The sequence below is a fragment of the Malaclemys terrapin genome, chromosome 7 (genome assembly GCF_027887155.1).
Source record: "Malaclemys terrapin pileata isolate rMalTer1 chromosome 7, rMalTer1.hap1, whole genome shotgun sequence".
NCBI classification, from domain to species: domain Eukaryota; kingdom Metazoa; phylum Chordata; order Testudines; family Emydidae; genus Malaclemys; species Malaclemys terrapin.
In genome coordinates, this window is record NC_071511.1 from 125,476,806 (window position 1) to 125,498,295 (window position 21,490).

At 42.5% G+C, this 21,490-nt stretch overlaps 1 protein-coding gene across 16 annotated transcripts in view; it reads left to right on the forward strand.

Moving 5' to 3' along the window:
- BTRC (beta-transducin repeat containing E3 ubiquitin protein ligase) overlaps nt 1–21,490 on the forward strand; it is a 165,712-nt gene that overhangs the window by 4,316 nt on the left and 139,906 nt on the right. For 7 of the 16 annotated variants that reach the window (XR_008445598.1, XM_054033511.1, XM_054033514.1 and 4 more), the window contains exon 2: nt 7,532–7,585. The exons of 6 other annotated variants lie outside the window; for them this stretch is intronic. Coding sequence is in view for 6 of the 10 variants with exons in the window: in XM_054033511.1 (XP_053889486.1) it covers nt 7,532–7,585 (54 nt within the window). In the remaining 4 variants the exon portion in view is untranslated. Of the gene's footprint in view, nt 1–7,531; nt 7,586–21,020; nt 21,304–21,490 lie in introns of those variants that run through there. 3 more of the 16 variants (XM_054033516.1, XM_054033523.1, XM_054033518.1) reach the window with 2 other exon arrangements.

The following is a 21,490-nucleotide window of genomic DNA, read 5'->3' on the forward strand; positions in this document are numbered from 1 at the left end:
GCCAAGACCATCAGGGATGCAATCCTATGCCCTGTGTGTCCTAAACCTCTAACTGCCAGAAGCTGGGAATGGGCGACAGGGGATGGATCACTTGATAATTGCCCTGTTCTGTTCATTCCCTCTGACGCATCTGGCACCTGCCACTGTCAGAAGATAGGATACTGTGCTAGATGGATTGTTGGTCTGACCCAATATGGCCATTCTTAAGTTCTTATCTTATTTATATCTGTTTGGGGGGTGGGGGGGTTGTTATATTGGGACCCTTCACTATAGTTTCTGTGCACTTCCCACTTTAATTAGATCGGCAAAGCAAGGTCCCTAATGGGACTTCTTGGGGTCTTCTGCTCTTCTCACATCCCTGATTATGGGGGCTCTGCATAGAGCAGGTTTTTTGGAGGAGGTACAAGGGGCAATTGTACATGCTAACCAGGCCATGCTGGAAAACTGGTTTGGTGTTTTCTCTCTCTCTAAATGCTTGGGAGGTGCTTAGATATTGTGGTGATGGCAGCCATATAAGTACCTACATAGATCTGGGAAGATGCATTCTAGTTCATCCAGTGGCAGATCATCCACAGTATACTCTCCTGTACGTCCAAGTGGATGATATGCTTGGTATACCATCACTCTGACTGACTAAATGGGTCATAGATTGGGCCGAAGTGGGCCATGCAATTAATTATTGATTTACACAGCATCTTTCACAAGCGCCAAGGTGTGCCTTACCATATCAAATATTGAGAAACTCTTCATAACGACCAGACCTCCATTATCTACCCGGCTTCTGGTATTTTTGTTTTGATTGCAGAGTCACATGTAATTACTGTTTGAAAACATGTCTGTAGGTGGTGGTATCTGTCCCTGTCTGTAAAATTGGTTTTCATTTTTAAAATGTTTTGTGCTTAATCGTCAGTAATGACATTGGACCAATTGCTAAGCCACTAGATGTCAGGAAGAAATGCATGCTAATTTTGTTGTTGTTGTTGTTGTTGTTTTCACACTTAGCCAGTGATGGAAAATGTTCTGTTGAAACCTCTTCCGGTCACTTAATGGATGAAATGAAGCCTTGTGTAAAAACAGGAGCTTATTTTTTTTGTGTGTGTCAGAAATTAGTTTATAGATTTGACATTTTGAAAAACGAAGTGGGCTCATTTTTGGGGCGTTTCTTTTTTTTTTATTTTTTTTTTATTTTTGAGGCGATGAGGATAGCAGAGGAAAGGAAGCCCTTGTCCCTGATGGCTGATATTAGCTTGATTACTTGTCAATGATCTATTTATGATGCATCCAGCCTGTATCAATTTATTAGATAAGTCTGATCATATGTAATACATATTATCTAATTAATTTTAGATAATGACATTCTACCTACCTACCCAAATTACTCCTACAGTTTCAAGTAGACATAAGATTCACTTACAATCCTAAATTGTTGTGTACTGTTAAGCAGCCATCCTCAGAGATATTTTAGTGGCGAGTTAAATGATTCCCTCTCTGTAGTTTATGCATCAACCTAATCTTGTAAGGATTCTCTTGGACCCTTTTGGATGAAACCTGCTGTATAAATGTAAGGTATAAAGGCAGCAGGAATTGTATAGGCCAGTGCTCTGTAGCAAGTGCAGGAGGGATTTTATAGCACTGCAATCTACTTGTGTTCCCATCATCCATTTTGTGGTGTTTCTTAAATACTCTGGATAAAACAGCACTCATCATAGGGTTTAAGTTATGAGAGATACGGTGCCCTATTAATGCATAAGCTTGGAGGAGAATCACATATGCTCCTTTAGTTTTTGAAAAAACTTCTTGTTTTAAATAAAGCTGTTTTTTGGTTAAAGAATACGGAATTTTATTGTCGTAACCGTTTTCAAAAGTACTAAGAATGAGGAGTTCAATAAGTAACTTCCCTATTTGAATAAACTGGTTAAAAATGTAGCTACAGTACTTAAAGAATAAATGTAGTAGGCTCAGCTGAGACTTTGATTAAATGTCATATAAACTAAACTATGTACGCCTGCATAGAATAGTAGATATTTTTTTCAAAGTAGCTTCAAATGGTTCTTTTAAGTGTATGAATGTTCTGATGATTATCTTTTTAATTAAAATGAGAAATCTTTGTTTAAAGTGGCATTCTTTTTTTTACAGCCTGTTACAGTCTCCGTAACAATCATTTCTTAAGTCTGAACGTTTTTAATTCCAGGAATCCATTTATATGAAACTATGTTTAGACTTAATTAAGGAATGATTCTTACAAAGCTTGTAAATAGCCAGGAAAAAAGGGACAGAAAATAAAACTGACAGTCACACTTAACAAAATGATTGTTACAAGGTATGTAATATGCTATAAAAATACAATAAAGGCCTTTTTATAAGAGTTCATATTTTTGATCCTCATTCTGAAAGGTATTTAAGAAAAATATCAAGGCTCTGTGAAGCAGCATCTGTTTTCCTGAATGGACTAGTGACAACTTCAATTGTATTTAATTAGCAGTGCATGGAGCTGTACCTGACCAATTTAGGATCCTGTTTAAAATGCCTCTGCAGGCAGTATTTTAATATAGATTTAAGTTTTACCTTCTGGTTTTCACTATATGTGAATGAGGCAATCTCTCCCCCCCCCCCCCCCCCCCCCCCCCGGCGTTCCTGCCATGGTTCGTGGATGGGAAGATGTTGATACTGGCATTCTTCACTGATATATTCTGTCTTCCACATACAAATTAACATTTCCCTTCCCTGGAATGGAGAGAGATAAGGCCTGATCCTTGGAGGTGCTGAATACCCTTTACTTCCGTAAGAATGTCAGGCCATTAGCCTTTTCAGCAGCTTCTGCCTTTGTGACCTCTTCCAGGACTGTTTAATAAATACACATTTGTTTCATCCCCCATTGACTGTACTGGCATTGATCCTCCAGGACGTTAAATACTTTGAGATCTATGGATGAACAATGCTATGTGAGAACTAGGGACAGTAGTTGTTGGTGTTATTAAGGTGCTGTGTAAATTCAAAGTATGTTATTGTATTCTCTTACCATCGCGTATGGTTTACAGCAACTATGGGAACATGCTATCGTTGCATTGCCAGAAGAAAACCCATGTTTCCTTAAATTTGATGATTACTAGATTGGTCGTGACTTTTGTCCTCCTCCTAGTAAGCCAGCCAATAAGCTAAGCAGGTTCCAACATGATTTGAAAAAGTGAAAAAGAAAAGTGAATCCTGAGCTGATTAACTGTTTTTCTCTGGCTGCTTAGTAAAGGCATTTGCAGTGGAAACAGACATTCAAATTCTTAGCCTCTGTGGTAGTTCAGTTTGTATAGACTACTTCTAGCTTGGGTGTTGGTAGGACTGAACCTTTCATATCCTAGAACTTAATGATTATTTTAATAGTTATTTTAGATAAATTGATTTTTACAGTTTCCCTGATAGTATGCTTGCATTGTTTTCATTTTGATAGCGAATACCAAGTAGCCAAAACAAGGGAAATGTAAGGAGACCTGTATCTAAGGAATAAAGGAGTTCAGGAGAGCTGGCAGTTTCTCAAAGAGACAGTATTAAAGGCATAACTGCAAACTATGCCGATGAGAAGGAAAGATAGGAAGAATAGTAAGAGGCCAATATGGCTCCATTGGGAGCTCTTTAATGACCTGAAAAACAAAAAGGAATCCTACAAAAAGTGGAAACATGGAGCGATTAATAAGGGGGAATACCAAAAGAATAGCACAGGCACGTGGGGACAAAATCAGAAAGATGTAATTTATTTTGTGCTTTAGCCTAGCAAGGGACATAGAAGACAATAAGAAGAGGTTTTTTTAAATACATTAGGACCAAGAGAAAGATGAAGGAAAGTGGGGAAGGGGAGAGCTAATAACAAATGACATTAAGAAGGCTGAGATGATTAATGCCTATTTTGCTTCAGTCTTCAGTAAAAAGGTTTATGCATTGAATATTGGGTCACCAATCAATGTTAACTACAAGGAGGACGGAAACCAACACCGGAAAATAACACATTAAGGAATATTTAGATAAGTTAAATGTATTCAAGTTGGCCAGGCCTCCTGAAATTCACCTATGATACTTATTTCAGGTTTCAGAGTAGCAGCCGTGTTAGTAGGGAATTAACTGAAGCAATCTCGGAGCCATTAGCAGTTACCTTCAAGAACTCATGGAGGACAAGTGAGGTACCAAAAGGAGTGGAGAAGAGCAATCATAACTCCTATCTTCAAAAAGGGGAACAAAGGGCACCTGGGAATTTATAGATCAGTCAACCTAACTTTGATACCTGGAAAGATACTGGAACAAATTATTAAACAATCCGTTTGTAAGCACTGGGAGGATAAAAGGGTTCTAAGGAATAGCCAACATGGATTTGTCAAGAAGAAATCCTGCCAAACCAACCTAATTACCTTCTTTGACAGGGTTACTGGTCTGGTGGATGGGGGAAGCAGTAGACGTGATAGATCTTGATTTTAGTAAGGCTTTTGTCGCAGTGCCACGGAACATTCTCACCAGCAAACTAGGGAAATGTGGTCTAGATGAAATTACTATAATGTAGGCGCACAACTTGGTACCACATGGCATTTTGATTAAAACACTAGAACAATATAAAAGGAATGTGGAGCACATTAAATGGATTAAAAACTGGCTCACTGATATATAACTGTACATGGGGAATGATCATTGAGCAGATCTCTTTCCAAGAGTCTCAGTTCTTGGCCCTGTGCTATCTAACATCTTTATCAATCACCTGGAAGAAAACATAAAATCATCACTGATAAAGTTTGCAGATGACCCAAAAATGGAGGGAGTGGTAAATAATGAAGAAGATGGGTCACTGATTCAGAGCAATCTAGTTTGCTTGTTAAAATGGGCACAAGCAAACTGTGTGGTTTAGTATGGCTAAATGTGAATGTGTTCATCTGGGAGCAAAGAATGTAGGACATACTTACAGGGTGGGGGAACTCTATCCTGAGACACAGGGACTCTGAAAGATTTGGGGTCGTGGTAGATGATCAGCTGAACGTGAGCTCCCAGTATGACACTGTCGCCAAAAGAGCTAATGAGATCCTGGGATGCATAAACAGGGGAATCTCAAGTAAGTTATTTTACCTCTGTGTTTGGCATTGGTGAGACCACTGATGGAATGCTGTGTCCTGTTCTGGTGTCCACAATTAAATAGAGATGTTGATAAATTGGAGGGGATTCAGAGAATGATTTTAAAAAATTAGAAAACATGCCTGATAGTGATAAACTCAAGGAGCTCAATCTAGTTAGCTTAATAGAGAGAAGGCTAAGGGATGACTTGATTACAATTTATGAGTACCTACTTACAGTAAGTCTACATTGCAGTGTAAGCCCAGGGTTAGTGGGACTTGAGTCAGCTGACCTGTGTTAGCGAACCCTGGGATTGAGCATCTACACTGATTCTTAACCCTATGTTAAGATTTTTCAAATTTGGGCTTGAACCTGGGGCTCTGGTGTCCACACTGCAGCATGCTGACCTGAGTCAAAGCAAACATATCCCAGAGCCCCTAGCACCCTCCTGAAATGTGGCCACTCTAGCCCTTTGACCATGATGCACTGTGGGAAATCTTTACTGCCCACCCTGCATGTTACAGGAAGTTTGAACAGCCTGCCGAGCAGTCATTTTGGCCTGTGTACTCCAAGATACTGGAGCCAACCTTTTGAAGAACTTCTCTTGCTTGCACTTTCACTCCTGTGTCAGGAAACAGGCAGAGCTTCCATGAGAGGCTGGTGGACATTTCCATGCATTTTCTGACCCACCAAAGGTACCTGGTGGAGGAGGAGGCAGAGGAGGAACAGTACTCTGGCATGGCAGACTTGCACTGGCAGATGCTGCTCAGTACAATCGGTATAGCTGCTGATGCCCCCTACGTAAACCAGTGCCTCTGGCACAGGACTGCAAGCACGGACTAGTGGGATCACATTGTCATGTAGACCTAGGATGACCAGCAGTAGGTCCAAAACTTTCGCGTGAAGAAAGCTACATTTCTGGACCTTTGTGAGCAACTTGCCCTGACTCTCCAGTGTAAAGACACACACGTGAGGCACTCTTGCCTGTCCAGAAGCGGGTTGGTATAACCTCCTGGAAGCTGGCTACCTCATACTGCTACAGGTCTGTTGTCTACCAGTGTGATGATGGAGAGTTGACTGTGGTTAAAGGGGTAGCAGAGGTTTCTGAGGCAATCAGGCATGTGGTTTACTCCAAAGTGGTGGGCATTCAAGATATTCTGGAGGTAATTGCTGGCTTTGAGATAACGGGGATGCTTTGAGTTCTTGCATTATGGCCTTGCACAGCCCAGTGGAAGAGGGGGAATAGCACCCGTACGAATGTGCTTGTGTGGGGAAAGGGGCTAATTGATTTTGGGGGATGTTTGCTCGATTGCCATGCAATATACTTATGCATGACACGTTGAATACCGGATTGGGGGGTGGCGTGAATCACAGTGTAGGTTCATAGAAGGAAGGTATTGAAATGTGAATTGCTGTACCTAACCGCATAGAGGAATAGTGTTGCTTAGTTATGTATAATTGCTCCTGATCGCGTTTTTAGCTTTATCTCAAATCATGATTGTAAGAGGTGATGCACTGATAGCAATAAACTTTCCTGATGATATAAAAAGCTTTATTTGTAAACGTGTTAAAACTGTACGACAGTTGCCTATTGCTACGCAGGCCAGCTGACATTACAACACCCAAAAAACAAGTACCAGAAGAACATTTCCAAAACAAAAATATAAAAGAGCAGGAAACAGTGCAAACATGACTTAAACCCCCTACCACTACTTGTCTCTTGGCTCCATGTTCTCCATTCTCTTCTTTCCCCATTTTCTGTGCACTGGGTGCCAGGCTGGGGGTGGAGGGATCCACATGAGAGGGGTTCAAGAAGGAAGGCTCCAGGGGGTTTAGTTGCTCTGCCCCACTGCCTATCGGGCTTGAATGCATGGGCTGCCCAAAGTATTTTTAGACTGAAGCTACACTGCAGGGAGATCAGGTCATGGTGTAGGAGAGGCAGCAGGAGCTGGTGCTCCCCACCCAGGATGGAGATGAGTCACTCAAACAGTGCTCTCTGAGCTCTGTCCTCCTCCCTTAGCCACCATTCCTGTTCTAGGAACTGTGTTGCAAGTGCCTGCTCCATAGCTGAAAACCTGTCCCGCCCCCAGGCAGCAAGCCTCACCCTTTCCACCTGCCTCTCAGCATGCTGCTGTTCCAGTCTTTCATCTCTCTGCTGCTGGTATTGGACTGCTTGTCAGCCCTCTCAAGAACTTCGACCGTAACTTCGTCACAGAAACGCTTCTGTCTGGAATGGCCCACAAAGGTTTATTGGGCCAGGCGTCAAATTCTGGATATACAGCAGCCAGTGGAGATTGAGGGGCCTGATTTAGGACAAGAAATAGAGGGTTATTGTCTAAAATAGCTCAGTGGAGGAGTATAGAATTAATTCTTGTGGAATCTCAAGGACATAAAATGTTACATTTAAAAACTGAACCAAAATGTATTGTGAAAGGGATGCTTCTGTCCACAGAATCTCTCTGGATTCAACCTGGTTAATCACAGTTCCAGAAGTGCAGAGACCATGGTAAGTTAAAAATTATAAATGTTTTTGATTTTATACAAATTTCATAAGTAATTGGATTGTCTGGGGTAGCGAGAAGTGCACGTGCAACAAAAGGCTTTTTCTATCATTTCTGGCCTTTCATGTTTTGGAGGACGTAACTGTTGTTTGTGGTGCCCTCTTGGAAAAAGGAGATGTTATTCCAAGCTGTTGTTGGGAAATCTACACTATACGCAGCTGAAGTATTCAAACATATAGTGACTGAACAGCACATCTGTGAGTGGAGTGAGCTAATCAGCTACCGAGGTGGCCCTGGAAAATATGCTTTTCCCTGCAATGTGACTTCCTCGCTGGAGTTTGTTTCAGGAAGAGTTTGCAGCTATCAACAACCAGCATGTGTTCTTAAGCCACTTAACCTGCTCCCTGCACTCGTCACCAGTCCAGAGAATTTACAGAGCTGCCAGCTTTTTAGTTATTTGCTGGTATGCGTGATCATTCCTGGTACTTCACTAAAGTCCACAGTTTTACTGGCCTCACACCAGAGATTCACCAAAATCTGGCTGTGTTCCCGTGACCATGAAGCAGCACACTTTGCAGAAGGCTTGTTCTGTTCAGTCTCCATTGCAAACACAGAAGGCTCTCTGATTTGCAACTCAGTGATCAGAAGACAATAGAAGGGTTAACACTGACTCACTGAGCTGCACTGTCCATCAGAGAGGGGTAGCTTCTGTTTTCAGTTGAATCAATTGGAGATTGTTGGGATAGAAAGGACTAAGGAAGTTAACGACTTCTGGTGGACTCCCAGGACACAAGTCAAGCGGGGTTGCGCCAACACTGCAGAGGAATAGGACTTGACCTTGTGTCCCAGCTTGATTCTGGCTCGGACTCTCTACTCCCGCAGGGTCGCATGTCCAAGCCTAGGGTTAGCACGATTCATTTGTAGATGTAAGTGGGGTTAGGCCTGAGTGCTTATTGCATTGTAGACATACCTTCAGGGAACACATATTTAATAATGGGCTCTTCAGTCTAGCAGAGAAATGTCTAATACGATCCAATGGCTGGAAGCTAGACAAATGTAGACTAGAAATAAGGCATACGTGTTTAACAAAGTAATTAACCATTGGAACAATTTACGAAGGGCCATGGTGAATTCTCCATCACTAACAATTTTTAAATCAAGATTGGAGGTTTTTCTAACTGATCTGCTCTAAGAATTATTTTGGGGAGGTTCTGTGGCCTGTGTTAGACAGGAGGCCAGAGTAGATAATCACCGTGTCCCTTCTGGCCTTAGAATTTATGAAAGTGGTTGAAAGACTGTATGCGGAGAAGCTATCAGTGGTTTGCTGTCAAACTGGGAGGGTGTATCTCGTGGGGTCCCGGGGGGGTCAGTCCTGAATCTGGTACTAGTCAATATTTTTAATGACTTGGATCATGGAGTGGAGAGTATGCTTATAACATTTGCGGATGACACCAAGCTGGGAGGTGTTGCAAGCGCTTTGGAGGACAGGATTAGAATTCAAAATGCCCTTGACAAATTGGAGAATTGGTCTGAATTCAAGAAGGTGAAATTCAATAAAGACAAGTGTGAAGTACTTCACTTAGGCAGGAAAAATCCAATGCCCAATTACAGAATGGGGACGAAGGGCTTGTCTACACAGACACTTTACAGCGCTGCAACTTTCTCACTCGGGGGAGTGAAAAAACAGCCCCTTGAGCGCAGCAAGTTTCAGCGCGGTAAAGGGCCAGTGTAGAAAAGCCCATGGAGATGGGTTTTTTAGAGCGCTCCCAGCGCTCTGCCGCGACTACACAAGCCATGTTAAAGCATTGCGAGTGTAGACTAGCCCTCACTGGCTAGGCAGTAGTACTGCTGAAAAGGATCTGGGCATAATAGTGCTCAGGGCTGGGGAAGGGGATTGGGGTGTGGGGAGGTGCTTACCTCAGTGGTAGTGGTGGGGGCTCTGCAGAAGTGGCCAGCGTGTCCCTGCAGCTCCTAGGCAGAGGGGCCAGGGGGCTTTGCGTGCTGCCCCCGCAGCTCCCACTGGCTGTGGTTCCCGGCCAATGGGAGCTGCGGAGCTGGAGCTCGTGGTGGGGGCAGCGCATGGAGTCCTCCGTGGCCTTCCCTCTCCTTAGGAGCTGCAGGGACAAGAGGAGCCGGGTAGGAAGCCTGCCAGCCCTCCCCTCCTCCAGCACCAGCAGGATTCCTGGGCCGCGCACCATCACCTGCCTGCCCCTCACCTCCCCCCAGCACCAGCAGGGGTCCTGGGCCATGACCCCCAGCACCTGTGAAGCCCCCAGACGCCGGCTCTCCCCTCCTCCCCCCCCAGCACCAGCAGCCTCCGTGGCCCAAGTTTTAGTCGGAGCTATATGGTACAAGTCATGGACAGTCACAGGCCATGAAGTTTTGGTTACTGCCGTGACCTGTCCATGTTTCTTACTAAAAATACTTGTAACTAAAACATAGCCTTAAGTATGAGTCAGCAGTGTGATGCCATTGCAAAAAAGTCTAATATCATTCTAGGGTGTATTAACAGGAGTATCATATGTAAGACACAGAAGATAATTGTCTTGCTCTACTCAGCACTGTTGAGGTCTGACCTGGGGTAATGTGTCCATTTCTGAGCACCCCACTTTTGGAAAGATGTGGCCAAATTGGAGACAGTCAAAAAATGATAAAAGGTTAAGAAAACCCAACCTATGACAAAAGGTTAAAAAAACCTGGGCTTGTTTAATTTTGAGAAAGAAGACTGAGGGGGGACTTGATAACTGTCTTCAAATCTGGTAAGGGCTGTTATAAAGAGGACTGTGATCAGTTGTTCTCTGTGTCCACTGAACGTAGGCCAAGAAGTAATGGGCTTAATCTGCAGTAAGGGAGATTTAGGTTAGATATTAGGAAAAACTTTCTAATTATAAGTAGGCTTGGAAGGATTAGATTATTGGTAAATGTCAATAAACGTCAATTTCACCGTAGGCACACAAATGGAGGAAAAAAATACTTCCATCAATAATTGAAATTTATAGCTAGGCAGTAAAAAAAAAATGTTGCCTTAGAAAGTATTAGAGTTTGATTTAAGGATATTTACTTCATATATTTCGACGTGATGTTGACTGTTTGTTTTTTAATGGTTCTCAGGTTTTCAGTTTTTGAATCTCCATGTCTACTGTCATTAAATAATTGCCCGACTCCCCCCACATAATTTACTGCAACTGTGAAAATTGATGTAAAAATAGAAAAGAATCTTAAAACCCGTAATTTTGTGCAACTGTGAAAATTAAATTGATAACAATCTTTAAAAATGCTTAAAATAAACGCTGATATCTGTTGATTCCTGCTGTGCCTAAAAATAAGGGTAGTTAAGTTCTGGTATAGGCTTGCAGGGGAGGTTGTAGAATCCTCATCACTGGATGTTTTTAAGAACAGGCTAAACAAACACCTATTAGGGATGGTCTGGAGTTACTTGGTCCTGCATCAGCACAGGAGGCTGGCCTAGATGATCTCTCCAGGTCCTTTCCAGCCCAACATTTGTATGAGTCTGTGATAAGTATAATTATATAAAGCAGCTGGTTGTTAAATACAGAGTTGCAGGGTTTTTTTGCATTTTAAATGACTACTTAGTGGTTTAAGTTAACTACATCGTAATCACTTTTTCCCTTCAGTTTGTGGGTTTGCTGGAATCTGTGTGTGTGTGTGTGTGTGTGTGTGTGTAATTAATATATATATATATAAACAAACCTTGATTTCCTTTCTTCTACTCTCACCACCTGCTTTTGGCTGCAGTTTTTTCTACGGTTGGTACGAGCTTTAGGTACTTCACTAACTCACCCCTACTCTTCTTTTAATTTTTCATTTTAGCCACTTTGCTCCATTAAATGTATGCAATTATAAAAGCAAATGGAAAATTTGTTATTGCATCGTTGAAGTATTTAGTTTCATAGACTTAAAAGCAGAATTTGGTGCTCCATGCCTTCCCCCTTATTATATATACTATAAACATCAGAGAGAATAGGCTGACCTTAATATTTGCTTTCCATACTAAATCGCCGCCTTGCAGCAGTTATTTCCCACTGAATAAAAAGTTTAATTTCACGCCCTGATTAGTGCTAGAATGTGCAGGTGGATATTTGTTTTATGCAGCTAAACTAATCTGCCTTGGCAAATGATTTGCCAGTCAGCAGAGCTATAATTCCTCATGAGTATTTGGTGCTAAATTATAGTTTTCTTTAGTAAGGTAAATCAAAGCATTCTAACCACAAAGCTTTGGTTAGGCCAGGGTTTTCAGATATAAAATAAAAAAAGAGTGGGGATAAATTGAGTGACAAGGACACAGCATAGGGTCAAACTGGCATGTGATATAGAAGGGGGTAAGGAAGGTTTCTAGGACGAATAAAAGAAATGAGTGTTGTGTAGTAGTATCTCTGTGTAGACCCCAGTGAGACCATGCAGATAATGTAAACCACTCGTAGCTTGCCTAGTTCAGTCGTTCCCACTGAATAAAACAACTTAACTGGTCTGTGGCGGACTTATTAGTGAGCCTCAAAGAGCTGGCTGGGTGCATGGTGCTGACTCCTCATTTCCAGATGCTATTTCACATTCAAAGAAAATAAAAATACCATACTGTCGTCTTATTCCTTTTCCATTACACAGTTGTCACGGGGATGTTCCTTGATTTCAGTAACTGTGAATGGCAAGAGAGGTGTGAGCTGATATTTCTATTAAGATGTGGTCCACATCATGAACAAGTTTGAAAAGGTGATCAGAAAACGCTTCAGGTTACAAATACCCATTGGTAGTTGGATGGGGTCCCAACAGCAACTCTTATTCCAAGATGTTTCCTTGTTAGCAGTTTGGTTTATGTCATCCTGCTTTTTATTGAAAAATATTGACTTCTGATTACAGTGGAGCCAATTTATAGTTAACCTGGAAATGATGAAACTTTGGTTACAGTGATGTGCGTGGTGGAGGAATTCCACTTTCTTTTCATTTGACAAGTGGCGTTGTTGGCCATCTTAATTTGTTCATTAAAAATGTGTGTGTACACTGCACATCTGTATTTGCAGTAAAATATTCGTTTGGAAGATCAACAAAGTTTTCAGAAGCTTGATTTGGTAGTCTTAAAAATTTAATCCCAAATGAGAAAGGGGGGAGGGGGAGGAAGCTGGAATCAGCTTTTGCGATTTCCTCATTCCCTTATTCACTTGTAATGGCTGCCAGGGCCGGCTCCAGGCACCAGCTTACCAAGCAGGTGCGAGGGGCGGCACGTCCAGCTGTTCGGCGGCAATTCGGTGGACGGTCCCTCACTCCTGCTCGGAGCGAAGGACCTCCCACCGAATTGCCGCCGCAGATCGCGATCGCGGCTTTTTTTGTTTGTTTGTTTGGCTGCTTGGGGCGGCCAAAACCCTGGAGCCGGCCCTGATGGCTGCCATAATCTATGCCTGTGTGTGATGGTGGACTTTTACCTGCAAGGCGTATGTGAATAGCTACATTCAACCTGTCTGGCTGCAACCCTACTGGTATTTCCCCAACCCGACCTTTTTTCTCTACAATATTTTGTTCAAAGAATGCTCAACCAGGTCACTTATTTATACAGAATTTTAGGTGCTCATACAGACTTGCTGAATGTAGTATTTGTGTGTCTAGGGAAACGGAAGAGTTAAAGGAAAATTGTAGAGTTTCTAATTGCTTCATCTAAATATTAAGTGTTTAAAATATAATTAATAAGCAGTCAAACATGAAGTCGTTATCTTGACAGCCTTCTGAGGCAGATTAGGACAGAGAAAATTCTGGACCCCATAGAAACCATTGAAAATCAGACATTTTCAGAGTTGTGTTAAGATATGTTCTGTATCTTAAACAACAGTACTTTATAGTGCGTCTGTGAGGCTCTCAAAGCACTTTACAGGAGTGGGTATATATTATCCCTGATTTGCAGAAGGGGAAACTGGGGTCTCAGAAAGGTGAAGTAATTTGCTTCAGGTCACAAAGTAAATTGATAATGGAGAAGAGTGGAGAATCCAGATCTCCTAACATCCAGTCATCTGCTTCTAACCATATTTGGGTTAATTTTACAATTCGCTAACCACCTGTTAAGGTAACACATTTTATCATTAAAATTAATTTTAAAAATGGTTTGAAACTGTCCGTTTTTAATGGAATCTGATTATTCTTAGTCCTAATCTGCCTCATGAAACTTGTCATTCTTCTAGGAAGTATAGTATTACATCATTAAAATATCATCCCTCCCCCACTGAGACACATCAGTCTCATTCACTAAATGGGGATACTGAAACAATGACAAGTACTTCTAAAACATGTATTACAAATTCCTTTATTCTTTCGTCTACAAGATCCACAGGTCCGTTAACCAATGGGCTCTCAATCTGTCAGTCACTGATACAGGGGGCTGTGGCCAGCTACACTGAAGATCTTGCCAGTTGTTTGTTCTGCTGCCATAGCTTCAGGATCGTCTACCAGACTGCCTGCTGCAGAGCAAAAAAACATTATTTAAAAAAAGATTGGCTATAAATTTCCTTTCTGTAACTGTTTCTGGTCTTCCCTCACATTGCGAATGTAAGGGTCTGGTTTCTCTTTACTCCTGAGACACTAGGTATGCCCTCTATCACCACTCACTCCTGCGAGCGCAGCATGGAGAAGGGAAGAAGAAGGGGAAAGCAGGTATGTGTGTTCTCGGAATCACTACTTGTGGAGATCCTGGATGGGGATCTCTGCATATTCTGTGGCAGGTGCAGGCAAAGGAATCCATTATCTGCATCTGTTTCACAGCCTCCTGATGCCAATTCTCCAGAGAGGGGCAGGTCTAAGAGAGTGAAGCACAAATCCAGATCTTGCCGGCCCAGGAGTTCTTGGTGCTCTCGTAGGAGGAGGGATAACTTTTAGATTTGGAACAGGAACCCCAGGAGGAGGAAAAGCAGGAAAAACGTTTCCAGTTAGACTTCTTCGAATCCAGGGCAGTTTCCAGTTTAGCTCTACCCCTTGAGAAAAGTCTGTGAAAGATGAAGAGGAGGAACCAGCTCAGAACAGCAGTGACACAACTCAAAAGTATTCTCTCAGGATTCAGAACCAAACCTTGTGGCCTTGATAGATGTGATTGAGGAAGAATAGGGATTGCCCGAGAACCTGCGAGACTAAGCAAGGTGCCTAAGAACTGTCAGTGTTACAATGTTTAAATCAGATTTTGTTTCTATTCCTAAGATTGGTGCCAAGCTGATATACCTACTTAAGGAAACTGCGAATTAGGATCTAAGAACCCCACTAACAGGAGGATGGGCACCACACTCAGGAGAAACTTGAAGGCTGCCTTTTTATCCCAGGGAATATAAGTCCTATTTAGAATTCAAGTAATCCTTTTGAGGCTTCCAGACCATCAAGTTTAGCAGATGAGACAATCCCAGCTATTTTGGAGAAAGTGCTCTAGAAACAGAGTTGGCCAATCCAAGAATGATGCATCCACAAGACCTTCTGGTCCTTCCTACCAAAACTCATGATTCTCAGCCAAAGCAAACTGAGGTGGAGTAGCACATAGTGCGTGGTCTATTTCAGTTTGTGGATAATTAAGCCTCAAATCATCTCTGGCAAGTGGGTTCTGGAATTTGTCCTGAGAGGTTCTGCATTGGATATACTTAACTCCCCTTCTCCCATTCCCAGGAACCCTCAAGAGTGGGGAAATGCAGCCCGCAATCCTTCATTTCCTGTAGATTAGAGCAACAGAATGAGTTGCAGCCCAGAAAAGGGATAAACCTTGTACTCCATTCTGTGCCTGGTCAAGAAGAAATCAGGGAGTAGCAGGGCAGTGCTTGACCGGAAACATCTCAACAGGTTCCTGAAAAAGTCCAGATTCAAAAGGAAATATTAGTCCATAATAGTGACCGTCTGTTGTCAATAGATTTGAAAGATCCAACCTCCACATCGCCATTCATCGGTCTCACTGCAAACGTATCCATTTTTCACTGTTGGAGTCAACACTTCCAATATAGTTCATTATCATTTGGGCACACCACAGCGCCCGAGGTACTTATGAAGGTATTAGTTGTCTTGGTAGCTGCTCTTATGTTGGAAGAGATTTACCTTTGTCTATTCCTTAATGACCTGTTGATAAGAGCTCCATCCAGAGACAAGTGGTACAAAGCGCTGAAGGTAGTCCAAGAAGTAATCGGCTTAATCTGCAGCAAGGGAGATTTAAATTAGATATCAGGAAAAACTTTCTAACTATAAGGGCAGTTAAGCTCTAGATTAGTCTTCCAAGAGAGGTTGTGGAATCCCCACCGCTGGAGGTTGGACCAAGAGTGGTCTAGATGTGCTTGGTCCTGCCTCAGCACAGAGGTCTGGACTAGAGGACCTCTCAAGTTCTTCAAGCCCTATATGCCTATGATTCTGTGAAACGGAGCTTTGGATCGGAGCCTGGAGCAGCTCCAGAGCAGTGGAGCTGCAGGTTTTTGCCTGGAGCTGGAGCGGAGCCGGAGCACAGCTCCAAAGCCCTGCTGTGAAATAATCCTTTCTCTGAGTTACAAGTTCCACAGATTGAAAACTCTCTTGTTTGGAGTATTTCTTTGGCCACTAGAATAAGAAGTCCTGTTTGGGTCATTCAAATGGGGTCGTAATGTTATGCTTTACAGTAGGAGTTCAGTACATATAAACTTATTAAATCCCAGTCCACGGGGGTTATCATTCTGTGCTGGAAGTGGTCTCAACTGGAGGCTCTTCAGTGCACTTGGGCATGCCCTTTCCTATCAGTGATGGACAGGTCTAATTCTGCCATGCAGACTGAGAGTCCGTTTGTTAAGGGATATGTGGACCTTGTAATTCTGAGGAAATTTTCAGAAAGTCAGTTTTCCTGTTCACCAGATAAGGTGGTACAACAAATTCCTGCACCGAAATATTTCTTAAGATACAACTTAAAAGGAATTAAAAGTTAACCAGCCCAGCATTTGCTCTGTAGTGTCATGAAGAAGATGTGGGTTCAGTATCCAGCCTTCTTAATTTGAATTGCATGGGGTGGAGATGCTATAGAGGCTGCCCTCTCCTCTTTCTATTAAATTATTTTTTAAATATTATTTAATCAAACCCGGTAAAATCTCATTCTGCTGTGTTAAATAATTGGCACATATAGATTCCATACTGATACAAGCACTTTTTTTTTTTTTCAATGCACTTCTCATGTGATAAGAAATACAGGTGTGGCAACAATCAGATTTGCCTTTCATGTACCATAGAGGTTTTCATTTTATAATGATCCCACTGTGGTATAGTTATCCTTTTTTTTAATCGAAGTGGAGATGCAGATATTTAAGAACCCTTCTTGCACAAGGATCACTGTACCTGCTGGGTACTTAATTAGCGCTTGTTTATGACACGGTGTCTGATTTGATTTTTAAAACAAATTGCACTGTGAAGTGGTGGATATTTAAACTGTATAGTAACCACAGCTCCAGCTGTGACTCAAATATTGTAAGCCTTCGGGGGCTGTGTTAGGCTTAGAAAATAGGAACTCAGGCCTGTAGTTTAATGTCCTCTAAAAAATCAGCTTTTTGGAGGGTAAAGAAGGGGCTTCCACAGGATTTTTAAAATCTTGACTCATTCTGAGAAGTCAGCCATTCCAGACCTCACAAGGGTCTGTTAAATCTATTAGGTTAAACCTGGAAAAGGGGACGAGGTAACTAAAGAAGAATACAGTCAGCTAATGCTTGTAGGGAAAAGACAAGGGCAGCAAAAAACAAAATGAGTTATTTTGGTCCATTGGGTTATGGGGAATAACAAGGGTTTTAATAATATAGCTGGGGGTTGGGGCAGGAAGAAGTGCTAGAGAAAGTAGGCCTATTAATAAATACAAGTGGAGATTAAATTTGACTCAAAAAAGGCTGAGATAGTGTGAACTCCTTTTTAAAATCAGTCTTCAGTGATAATGATAAGCAGCTTTCAAAGCAAGGAAGGCACTACAGATAAGCTACTGATACAGGGCAGATAATGGCGGTGTCACAAAACTGTTAATGGAGTTAGCAGATCAACTTACTTACCACTGGCAGCTATGTTTTTTAAAGTACTGTAAGATTAGAGGGAAAGAAAAAGTAGCACCAGTCATCAAAGAAAGAGAGAAATGATTTTGGCAGGTACCACCCCGATAAGACTAACTTCTGTCACATGTACAATAATGGAGCAAATATTAAGATAACTCAGTAGTGGAGAATAATGAAACCATGAGAAATAAGTAGTATATATTTATAAAAAGAAAAGGAATAGATCTTGCCAAGCCAATTGATTGCTTTTCTGATCGAATTGCAAAATAATTGAAAAACAGTAAATCTGAAAGATTTGAGTGATAATTAATTTGAAAGGTGATTTTAGTTGAAGTGGTGCAGCTGTGTCTTGTAGACAAGGCCTCAGCCCATACTTAAGCAACTAAATAAGTTGCCTTTTTTCCAGAAGTGCCAACCTCACATCTCTCACTTGGAGCTGTAGTTCTATTATCGGTCATAGGTCTTTCAGAATTGCTGTTTTCTAGGCCTTCCTACTTAAACTGCTCCTTTATGCTGAACATGCTAAATTTGGGGCCTCATTCTCATCTTTACTGTGACAACTCAAACACAAAATTGATAAACAAATAGCCCATCCTTTATTTTAGGGATAGCTCAGTGGTTTGAGCATTGGCCTGTTAAACCCAGGGTTGTGAGTTCAATCCTTGAGAGGGCCACTTAGGGATCTGGGGCAAAACCAGTACTTGGTCCTACTAGTGAAGGCAGGGGGCTGGACTCGATGACCTTTCAAGGTCCCTTCCAGTTCTAGGAGATAGGATATCTCCATTAATATATTTTATTTATTTTTATTTAACACCTCCTCCCAAATATATTAAATTTCCACAAGTCAGAGCTGAAATGCTTTGACCTAACTATACCCTTCCACCAGAATTTGCACTTTGAAGTTAACAGGACTTGAGTGTAGACAAGCCTTTAGGAACACTAGTTGCACCAGTTTAGTTAAAGTGGTACAGAGCCCCTAGTGTGGATGCAGTTATACCAGTATAAAGGTGGCTTTTACTGGCATAGCTTATTCCCATATAAGGAAGAGGAAAAAGCCATATTGGCAGGAGGCACCTTGAGCACAGTATCCACAGTAGGAGTTGTACCAGTATAACTACTCTGGTAGAAGATCACACCCCTACCCAAATGAGTTACACTGTTATAAAAGCTATGTACACTAGGCCTAAGTCACTTAAATGCTCTGGTGCCAAATATGGGCTAGGAACTGAAGTTTAGGTTTCTATTTTTGTAAAATTGGCCTGTGTTCATAAACAAATTTACAGTAACTTTGTTAATCCTCTGGAAGTCTAAATAACCTTTTATTAACATCTGAGGTGACTTTATTGTGAGGTGACAAAGCTTTTATGCTACTATGAGATGTTTTTAACAAAAATAAAATTTTAGCTTGGTGCTGCAGACACTTGTGCACATGCTTAAGTTAAGCATGAGTAGTCCCACTGAAATCAGTAAGACTGCTATGTAAATAAAGTTAAATGCCTGAGTAAGGGCTTGTCTTCACAAACAGCGGTACAGCCCCAGCGCTTTGGAGAAGATTCGCCTACACCGACGGGAGAGCTTCTCCTGTCGGTGTAGTTCATTCACCTCTGCGAGAGGCGGTAGCTATGTGACTAGGAGAAGCTCTCCCACCGACATTGCGCTGTCTACATGGCGGGGGGTTAGGTCAGTGGATTTTTCACACTACTGAGCGACGTAGTTATGCCGATGTAGATATGCAGTGTAGATCAGGCCTCAGTGTTTGCAGGATTAGGCCTTTAATTTTCAGGGTGTTTTTTTTTGTTTTTTGTTTTGCTTATAACAGTTTTATAGAATTCCAATAAGACACTCTACCAGAAGCAGCATTTTGAGAACAGCATTTTTAATTTAGTTCATTATATATTTTAATCAAAGTTTCAATTGTGTGAATTTTCAAATTAGTTTTACAAAGAAAGCCTAAGTCTGAGTTTTTTTTTTAATCCAAGTGGTTTAAATAATAAATGTAAATCGGTTATTTAAATTGCCCCATCCTGGTGTGCTTTATAAACATGAAGTAGCATGCCACTCCTGTGAGGTAGGTTAGTATTATCCCCCTTTTACAGCTGAGGTGACTGAAGTATAGAGAGAAGTGAAGCCATTTGCCCACGTTCTCACTGGTAGTCGGTGGTAAGTCTGGACTGGTATCCAAGCCTGACTCTCAGCACTGTGCCTCAGTCATAAGATCATTATTTTGGCTTCATTATGAGATTTTTTTGATTCTTTAAAGGAAAAAGTGACTGCAGTACTTGTCAAACAAACTGTGGTCCTGTACAGCAGTGGTTCAACCACGGGCAGGGCCGGTGCTACCATTAAGGCAAACTAGGTGGTTGCCTAGGGTGCCAAGATTTGGGGGAGCCAAAAAGTGGTGCCCCCAATGTTTTTTACAGCATTCCTACGCCCCCTCCCGGAGTGCACGGTCGCCGCTCTACTTCTCCCGCCTCCCAGGCTTGCAACGCTAATCAGCTGTTTGGCGCTGCAAGCCTGGGAGGGGAGGAGAATTAGAGCAGGGGCTGCGTGCTCGGGGAGGAGGCGGAGCAGAGGTGAGCTGGGGTGGGGAGCTGCCGAACGGCTCCCGGTGTGGGGGAGCTGCCACGGATGGGGCACCTCAGGGCCGGGGGTGGGGAGCTGCCGCAGGGTTGTGGGGGGGGTCGCAAGGTGGAAGTTTCGCCTAGGGCGCGAAACTTCCTTGCACCGGCCCTGACCACGGGTCTGAGGCCCCCACCGCAAGCAGCTTTCTGGGAGTCCATCAAGCAGGGCCAGCATCCAACTCACTGGGGCCCAGGGCAGAAAGCCAAAGCCTCACTGCATGGGGCTGAAGCCCAAGGCCCTGAGCCCCGCCCCCCGGGGCTGAAGCTGATGCCTGAGTAACTTAGCTGCATGGGGCTCCCTGTGGCATGGGGCCCTCAGCAATTGGCTTATTTGCTATCCCCTAACACTGGCCCTGGCTTTTATATGCAAAAAATTGGTTGTTGTGACACAGGTGGGCCGTGGAGGTTTTATAGCATGCGGGGGGGCTCAGAAAGAAAAAGGTTGAGAACCCCTGCTGTACAGTGCTTCCTTCTTGATACTTGGCACTTACATTGAATAGGTAAAAAGAACAGGAGGACTTGTGGCGCCTTAGAGACTAACACATTTATTTGAACATAAGCTTTCGTGGGCTACAGCCCACTTCTTTGGATGCATCCCACAATGCATGTAGCCCACAAAAGCTTATGCTCAAATAAATGTGTTAGTCTCTAAGGTGCCACAAGTCCTCCTGTTCTTTTTGCGGATACAGACTAATGCGGTTGCTACTCTGAAACCAACCATTGAATAGGTAAATAGCTATGTGTATAGAAACATCAGCTAATTGTAACAGCCCTGTGAGATGGGTTCAATCAGTATTCTCTTCATTTTACAGAGACAAGCTAACCACCTGTCAAGCTAGTGGCAGAGCTGGAGTTAGGACTCAGGGGCACCCTGCTCCCACCCGGGCTCTCAGTCCACTGATGCAGGGGTTCTCAAGCAGGGGTACGCATACCCCGGGGGGGACACAGAAGTCTTGCCGGGGGGACATCAACTCATCTGGATATTTGCCTGGATTTACAACAGGCTACAGAAAAAGCACTAGCGAAGTCAGTACACGCTAAAATTCATCCAGACAATGACTTGTTTACACTGCTCTATATACTATACACTGAAATGTAAGTAAAATATTTATATTCGAAATGATTTGGGTAAAAATGAGAAAGTCAGCAATTTGTCAGTAATTGTGCGCTGTGACACTTCTGTATTTTTATGTCGGATTTTGTAAGCAAGTCGTTTTTTAAGTGAGGTGAAACTTGGCGTACGTAAGACAAATCACACTCCTGAAAGGGGGACAATTGTCTG